This window comes from Psittacula echo, assembly GCF_963264785.1.
Source record: "Psittacula echo genome assembly, chromosome: 10".
Lineage (NCBI taxonomy): Eukaryota > Metazoa > Chordata > Aves > Psittaciformes > Psittacidae > Psittacula > Psittacula echo.
Window position 1 is genome coordinate 2,180,263 of NC_137741.1, and position 8,493 is coordinate 2,188,755.

At 54.5% G+C, this 8,493-nt stretch overlaps 1 protein-coding gene across 1 annotated transcript; it reads left to right on the plus strand.

The window, feature by feature from the left end:
* Nucleotides 1-1,032: 1,032 nt before the first annotated feature.
* LOC308225472 (zona pellucida sperm-binding protein 3-like) lies at nucleotides 1,033-4,343 on the plus strand (the record flags this gene model as incomplete). The annotated part of the gene is made up of 10 exons (XM_080626424.1): nucleotides 1,033-1,434; nucleotides 2,189-2,307; nucleotides 2,389-2,492; nucleotides 2,676-2,853; nucleotides 2,928-3,048; nucleotides 3,143-3,234; nucleotides 3,304-3,449; nucleotides 3,722-3,832; nucleotides 3,944-3,983; nucleotides 4,334-4,343. 10 exons carry the CDS (start codon nucleotides 1,033-1,035, stop codon nucleotides 4,341-4,343), a joined length of 1,323 nt encoding a protein of 440 aa, XP_080482550.1.
* Nucleotides 4,344-8,493: the final 4,150 nt, after the last annotated feature.

The window sequence follows — 8,493 nt, forward strand, 5'->3', positions numbered from 1 at the left end:
TTCGCCGCAGTCTCCCCTACAAGAGAAGGATGCAGGTCACCCCTTCCCAATCCCACCCCACAGATCCTAGTGGGCCAGGGGGAAGATGCTTCAGCCAATAAACCCCACTTCTATGGGCACCCTTGTAACGCACCTTTACAAACACACCATGAATGCAACCACTCAGGCTTAAAAACACCCTCCTGGCTTGTCCAGCCACACCACTGTGCACGGGGCATCACCCCCATGTCAGAGGGACCCTCCTCGCCAGGCTCTGCCACTGCAGCAAGCAGCTTCGGGTGACCCCAGCCTCTTCATCCAGCTCACATGGGGCTGTGGAGCCATTAGTCACCATGCTGTACACATGAGCAGCTGTGCCAATTAGCATAATTAACACACGAGGGCCAATTAATCTCTTGATTATGCCTGCCGTTCACTTATCAGCTACTATTATGGGACTATCGGCTTTTGTACCTCTGCTTTCTATGCAAATACATTGGTTATGATGCCTTCATTACTTGATACACAATTACCCAGGGCAGACAGGCATGAAATCCAGCATGGACAGATTGCCAGCTCCCAGAGCCCAGGTGGATCCTGCAGTTCAACTCCTCTCCATTTCGGAATGTGTCACCTCAATGAAGCTCCAGGAACTGGGGGTTGGGGAATTGCTAATGCTGATGATGTGGGCAGAAACGCTTGTAGAAGCCTGACAGAGCCCTTGCCGTGCTGGTGGCCAAAACTGGTTCCATCTCACACAACAAGAAGAGGGCTTGTGGCCAGTTGGCCGTGGAGGTGGCAGTGGCTGATGTCACCCCAAACAGGCAAGACAAAAGGACCTGGAACAAACTGCTCCAGGGCAATTCCCAGGTGCAGGTCCAAGGAAATCACCCTCCATGCCCTAAGAGGGAGGGATGATCCCAGCTGGGTCCCATTGTCCTGAGCTGCTCCTTGCTGGGTGGGGGCCTTCCTGCACCCCCCAGGTGTCTCCATCTGGTATAAAAGGCTCCTGAGCAGCACCTTTCCCATGAGCTGGTTTATCCTGGGGTCAGGATGGGGTCTGGAGGCAGCCTGGGAGTTGTTCTCTTCTGCTGGGCACTGGCTGAAGCAGTGTCCTACAGGCCCTGGGGCTTCCCTCAAAGGGACTCGGGGGCTTTGAGGATCCGGGGGGATTCCTCTTGGAGCTGGCCCCATGTTCCTTCCTTCTCCCAGCCTTGGGCATGGGTGGACGTGTCCCAGCTGCAGGCTGCAGCCCCGCTGCACCCTGTGGCTGTGCAGTGCCAGGAGGCGCAGGTGATGGTCACGGTGCACAGGGACCTCTTTGGCACGGGGCGCCTGGTCCGGGCTGCGGAGCTGAGCCTGGGCTCGGCTGGGTGCCGGCCGGGGGCCCAGAGCGATGCTGAGAGCACCGTGACCTTCGTGGCTGGGCTGCACGAGTGCGGCAGCACCCTGCAGGTGAGGCGGGATGCTGGGGTGAGGGGCTGCTCCATCCCTGGTAGTGCTGTGTGGGGAATGGAACCCAGCACTGGGGTGGTAAATGGGGGTTGTTGTGGGCAGCTTCAGGGCAACGAGCTGCTGTGCTGCCTGCTTCATGTCTGTCCTAGAAATGACCTGGTGAACGTGAGGAGGGGCCTTGTGTGTGGAGGCAGTAGTTGTCCAGTGAGGGGTGATGTGACCATTGCAGACCTGTGTCTTAGAGCCTGGGTACGGTCCTCAAGCCTTAGATGAGGCTCACACTCAACAGGGCTTGTAGTGGGTTTATGGCTCAGAGTTGTAACGGGATGTGCATCCCACGTAACTGGATGAGCACACGGGAGAAATGAGCATAGCTTTACACTGCAGTGTGTGTCACTGGGAAAGGGGCTTGCTGACCTCCTCAGCAGGAGAGGGGAAGAGCTGCTGTGCCCCAGCCCACCCTGGGGAGGAGGTTTGCAGACCTGCTGTCCCACAGCCCTGACCCACTTGATGTGCGTGCTCACTGGGGTGCCAAAGTCCTGGAGACTGAGCTATGGGGCTGCCATCTTGTTGGGATGCCCATAGTAAGCTTCATGGAGCCCTGTATGCACTGGATTGGGAATGTGGAGGACAGCCTGTGCTTTTCCAGCTGGTGGGCCTGTGTGTCCTAGCATGATCAGTGCTGGGCATCTGATGGTGCTGATTGATGTGCTTGTTTTACTGACTTCTCACCTCTCCCAAATCTTCCTTGCAGATGACCCCAGACTCCTTCATCTACAAAACGAGCTTGTCCTACAAACCTACTCCTTCTGGCAACCTGGTCATTGTAAGGACCAATCCAGCTGTGATTCCTATTGAGTGCCACTATCCCAGGTGAGCAAACGGGGGCTGCATCTGTGCTCCGATGGACCTGAGGTGATGGTGGCATCTTTAACACCCTTCTCCCTGGTTTAGGAAGAGCAATGTGAGCAGCAGTGCTGTCCGGCCCACGTGGGCTCCCTTCCGCTCCACCTTGTCAGCAGAGGAGAAGCTGATGTTCTCCCTGCGCCTCATGAACGGTGGGTGCAGACCTGGCTGCCCCGTTCCCCTTGGGTCCCGGCTCCTGCCAGTTCTTGGCCATGTGCTGAGAGCCCAAATCTGGGCTAAAATCGTGTCCTGCAGAAGGGACCCATGGGGTTGTTGCTCAGCTAAGGGGTGTGCAAGGTTCTTGCCTCCAGAGTGACCCTGGATCTACTTTCCAGATGACTGGAGCTCTGAAAGACTCTCCAATGGCTTCCAGCTGGGGGAGAGCCTGCATTTCCAGGCGGATGTGGCTGCTGGGAACCACATACCTCTGAGGCTCTTTGTGGATGACTGCGTTGCTACTCCGAGTCCAGACAGGAGCTCCTCACCCCGATACGCCTTGGTTGACCTCAGCGGGTAAGGGGTGCAGTGCGGGGTGGTGCTGGTGCTGAGGCTGGTTGGCCTGCCCCTGACTTCTGACCCTTGCGCAGGTGCTTGGTGGATGGGAGGTTGGATGACACCACCTCAGCCTTCATCTCTCCAAGGCCAAGGCAGGAAACGCTGCAGTTCATGGTTGATGCGTTCAGGTTTGCAGGAGACGAAAGGAACTTGGTGAGATGCGGTGCCCACCCCACCTCCTGTAGTGTGTCCAGAAGCTGTGCATGGACAAGTTCAGTCTTGGATGTTGGTTTCCTTTCCCTTCCAGATCTACATCACCTGCCACCTGAAGGTCTCCCCAGCTGACCAAGCCCCAAATCCATTGAACAAGGCCTGTTCCTTCAACAAAGCCAGCAGCCTGTGAGTACCTGGAGCACACAGGGATGGACCCAGCCTCGAGAAGAGGGCTTACAGCTCATTCTGTTTCAGATGGGCTCCTGTGGAGGGTACTGGAGACATCTGTAGCTGCTGTGAGACTGGCAACTGCCCGTTGTATGGAGGATACTCCCGGAGACCTAACCCTGCAGTCAGATGGCCAGGGAGGCGCTTGAGGAGAGACCTCTCCTCCAAGCAAGGTAGGGCTTTGTGTAGCCAATACGCATCCCCAGGGCAGGGTGATCATCGAGGCTGGGATAGCTGAGATGCTGAAAGACCTTTAGCAAATGCATCTCGCCTTAAGGACAAACTGGGCCCTTCCCCAGTGTCCTTGGGCAAGTAGCTGTGGCTGCTTGTCCTTACGCTTAAAAACTACCAGGAAGCTGCTCTTGCAGGGTCCACCTTGCCCTGAAATGCAGGCAAAGCAGGAATTGCTTCTCTTGTAATCTCAGTCATGTCCCTCTCCTCTTAGGTGGGTCCTCAGCAGAGGCTGAAGTCTCCGTTGGACCGCTATTAATCCTTGATTCAGCTCAGGGATTATGGAGTTCCTCAGGAGGTCTTGCGCCAGCAAGGAAGACGCATGGTAAGTGCATGGGTTTTCAGTTTGATTGTGTCCTCAGGTCTCAGTTGAGGGTGGCTTCAGGTTGATGTAGTCATGAATCTCCCATGATTTCACGGACACGCTTTCTGGTAGCATCACCAAGAGACATTCTGGGGGACTCCTTCCTGAAGCTGTGAGTTCATCCACTGACAGATGGTGAAAAGACATTTAATGTCTGTTATAGAATCCCAGCCTGGTTTGGGTTGGAAGGGACCTTAAAGCTCCTCCAGCTCCAACCCCTGCCATGGGCAGGGACACCTTCCACTGGAGCAGCTTGCTCCAAGCCCCTGTGTCCAACCTGGCCTTGAACACTGCCAGGGATGGGGCAGCCACAGCTTCTCTGGGCACCCTGTGCCAGCGCCTCAGCACCCTCACAGGGAAGAGCTTCTGCCTAAGAGCTCATCTCAGTCTCCCCTCTGGCAGGTTAAAGCCATTCCCCTTGTGCTGTTGCTCCAGTCCCTGAGCATCTCTTGTCCCTTCTAGGTGCTGCTGAAGGACTTTCTATGCTGGTGCAAGCCGCTGTGCTCACAGCAGCCACTGTGCTGAGCTTAACAGCTCTGGGACTGTTTCTTGCGTGCAGAAAATGTAGCTGCCCTCCTGGGGTGTCACTGTAATTCCCCACCCCAATAAAGAGAAGTGCTTCTGTCCTCCTCTTGTGTCCTGAGTGGGGAGGAGGGACACAGGTCAGCCTTGGCTGGGCGTCGGGGTTGTGCTCATGTGCATCCTGCAGGTAAGGAGCATCTTGGGGTGACTGCAAGCTCTTGGGAAGCCACCAATGAACCAGTGATGGGACCAGGTACATGGAGAGCTGTCACCACCTGAAAGCATCTCTCAAACAGCAGTGCTTGGGGATGGAGGGTGCCTCTTCTGCAGGAGGCCTTCTCAAATGCCCAGTGCTGCTGTTGAGGTTCCCTGTACGTTCTACCCTTGGCACACGGTGTGGTGCAGACAATGAGGAACCCTAAATACTGGCTGCAGACAAGGTATGGCTCCTATTTACAGGTAGTAAGGGAAGAACTGGTGCTGCTCCCAGGTGCTGAGTGGATTCCTGACTCTGGAAGTCCCTTTTGCTCTGCCTTCCCAGGGGTGGCAGTGGAGGATGTGAGAACAGCAGCTCTGTTGGTGTGACTTGTTGCAGCCTGGGTGAGGAGGCCCTGTCCTCTTGAAGGACACAAGAGCAGCTTTAAGTGGGGGTTTGTGGATGCTGAGCATGGCTTCTGCTGCTGGGAGGGACTTGGTGTGGGAGAAGGGCAGAAGATGAGTGCTGCTTCCAGCTGGTGTGGCCTCAGCTGTATGGACAGTGGGAGCAATGGCTGGATAGGGAGGTGGGACTTAGTAATGAAGAGGGCAAATATGGGAAGCTCTTGGTCCACCCACTCTAAACAGGTCTTCAGAGTAAATATAGGGGTGGGGGAAGCCCTTAGTTTAGATTATAATCACCTCTCCTTGCAGCAGCCTTGGGGGGCTCTACTGCTGTGCTATAGGGCACAGCAGTCCTCATCACACTTAAATTGAGTCAATAGGCACACAACAAGCCTGGAAACTATGCTGGATTGCTCTCCTTGCTCTGTGGCTTGCCCTCCTATGCAGCAAGGCTTATCCTGACCTCTTGGCTTGGGCTGCTGAAGGCTTGAGGTGTCTTCTGCCTTCTGGGATTCAAGCTGGGTGTGAGCTCTGGGTGTCTCAACTCTAACGGGGTGGGATGAGCACCAGTTCTGCCTCTCGGGAGCTTGAGGACCACAAATATCCCTCCTGTTTCTGGAGTCAGAAGCAGGAATGTCCCCTGGCTGTGTGCTCTGCATGGAGAACTTCCCAAGCCTCTTGATTTCCCCTCCGTCCTTCTGATCTGAATGGCCTCATGTCCCTGCTTCCTATATATTGGGAAAAGTGAAAGACCTGATGCTTACCACAGCCTTCCTGAGCTGAGGAACCTTCTCTTAGCCCTAGGAGTAAATGGGCAAAGCAGCAAGGCTGACCCAGAGCAATGCCATCAGCATGGCTGGGCCTTGCCTTTTGCCTGCTGCCAATGTTAAAGGCTGGAACCAGCTCTTTTGGCCTGCAATCCTCCAGCCATCAGGCTGCAGTGCAGTGATGCTGATTCCCCTTGCAGGGTGCTCCGAGAAAGGCCAGAGCCAGCTCCAGCTCTGCAACCATGCTTCCCTAACCCTGAGAAACCAGCTCTGGGGGCTTGGCAGGGGGTGATGCTGCCCTTCCTAAGGGCACGGAGGCACTGCTGTGTCCTCTGGGTTGTCATCTACAGGCAGCCCCACATGTACGGTCCTCTCTGGATCATAGAATGGTTTGGGTTGGAAAGGACCTTAAGATTCCAACCCCTCGGCCATAGGCAGGGACACCTCACACTAAACCATGTCCCCTCTAAGGGCTTCAGCATCCAGGCTAGGAAAGGGGGAGGGAATTTGGCTGGGTCTTTTGGAGTTATGGCTCCCAAAGCTGGGGTTGCTGTGAATGGATTAAGGAGACAGAGAGGCAAAAGGTGCCTCATGGAGGATGATGCTGGGATTATTGAACTAAGGGACCAGGCAGGCATTTATCACTGGATGCTCTTGAGATTTGAGCAGTTCCAGATGCTGCTCCACTGTCGTAGAACCATACAATGGTTTGGGTTGGAAGGGACCTTAAAATCATCCAGCTCCAACCCCTGCCACGGGCAGGGACCCCTTCCACTACAGCAGCTTGCTCCAAGCCCCTGTGTCCAACCTGGCCTTGAACACTGCCAGGGATGGGGCAGCCACAGCTTCTCTGGGCACCCTGTGCCAGCGCCTCAGCACCCTCACAGAGAAGAGCTTCTGCCTTAGATCTAAGCTGAACTTCCCCTGTTTCAATCTGAACCTGTAAGGTCCCCAGAGGCACTGAGCCCTCTTGCTGGAGCTGCAGTAGGTGACACTGCTGATCCTTTTCTTCCTGCCTGGGTTAACACAGCCCTGTGCGGCTGCTTGATGGATGAAGAGAGGAAGTGCATTGCATATGCTGGGGGTGATGCCCAACTCACCTGCTCTGAGTCCAATCCACCCCTCTCCTGTAAATCTCCTTCTGGGCTTTATTAGCATTCATTTCCCTCACCCTCCTGAGAACAGACTTAATTAGAAAGCTGGAAGATGCTGGAAGAACAATCAATTTGTGGGAATTAATAATGTGAACAAGGATGCGGTGTGGTTCTTCACATGTGGCTCCAGGTTGCTGTGTCCTGTTACATGGAGATGGTGGGGATAGGCTCCAAGTGGCCTTTGAGGCAATTAATAAAAAGAAAAATAAGTTATCCTGTAGGAAAACTGGTAAAATGATGTTTACAGGGATTTCAGGGGGAAAGGGAGCTGCTGGGCATTTTGTTTGCAGCGTTGTGGTATCCTGTGGAAGTGGTGTGAGCATCAATGCCCATCTCCTTCCTGCACAGAGATGGCCCTGGGCATGGCCCATCTGTTATTAGACAGCAAGAACCATTAAAGACAGGGTAAAATAATTAATGGAAGGCTCCATCAAGCGAGCTGGGGCTTGTAGCAACTTGCTCTTGCAAGCCTGCAGGTCCTGTTTTGTGTGCCTTGGTGGGTAGCTGGTCCGATCCCCATGGGGTTGACATCAAGGAGATGGCACCAGTCTGGGACTGGTCTGGATGCTTGGACAACCAGGGAAGGGTGCACAAGCTTTTGCAGGGCTGCGGCACTGAGGGCAGCCTGGAGGTCAGGGTTGGACTTGATGGCTTTAAAGATCTACCCTTCATGGCCCCGCTGTGTGTCCTACAGCAGAAGGGACCTTCCCACAAAGGATTCCTGGTCCGCAAGGTAGCCTTAAAATAAGCGAAGGCAACCAAACCTTCCACCAGTGATGGAAACCTCCAGGTCACTGCAGCCAGGGTCATACTTGAGGGGTTTCTTCCCAAGTATAGAAAGGAAGGGGCCTCCCATGTTATCCCTGAGCTTCCTGCCTTGCAGTTCAGTACAAAGCAAACCTGGTTCCTGGAGCCCTGCAGTCACAGGGGGGTTCGTCAGCACAGCCCAAGGCTTTCCCAGCCTTACTTATTGCCTTCTACATTTATTTTTCCCAAGCCAAGAGCCCTCTTGCCTTAAATCCCAGGGCAGACCTGGCTGTTTAAAGAGGGGGCTGTGCCCTGTGGTGCAAAGGGCTCCTTTTCCCCCTCATTTTGCCCCTGAGAATAAGCTCCCTGAAGTCCCAAGGATCCTGTTTTTTCTCCACGTGTCTTCTGCATCTCACCCTGCTCTTTTGGCTGCGCTTAGACCCCAGTGTGGGGCTTCACCCATGCTCTGCTACTGCATTGCTGATGTTACGTGGGGCTGGCTCTTGTGCTAGCCCAGATGGGGTGGGTTTGGATGCCAAGGGATTTATTTCCTGAGTCACGTCAAGCAAGGGACATGACACGAGTTGTGTCCTTTCTCAGCCCTCTGCAAACAGACACTAGGGAGGCCATTAAGCTTTGCTGTCCAAACGCATGCATTAAGCATGTGCAAACTGGCAGCTGAGCATCAAGGCTCATTTCCCAAGGATGTATATTACTAGTGCCTGCTTGTGTCCAAGGGAATTGCCACGCTTTTTCCCTCCTTTTTCCCTTTCTGTGATGATCAGCAAAGCAGGAGGTTATTCTAAGCCTTGGGATGCTGCTGGTGGAGCTT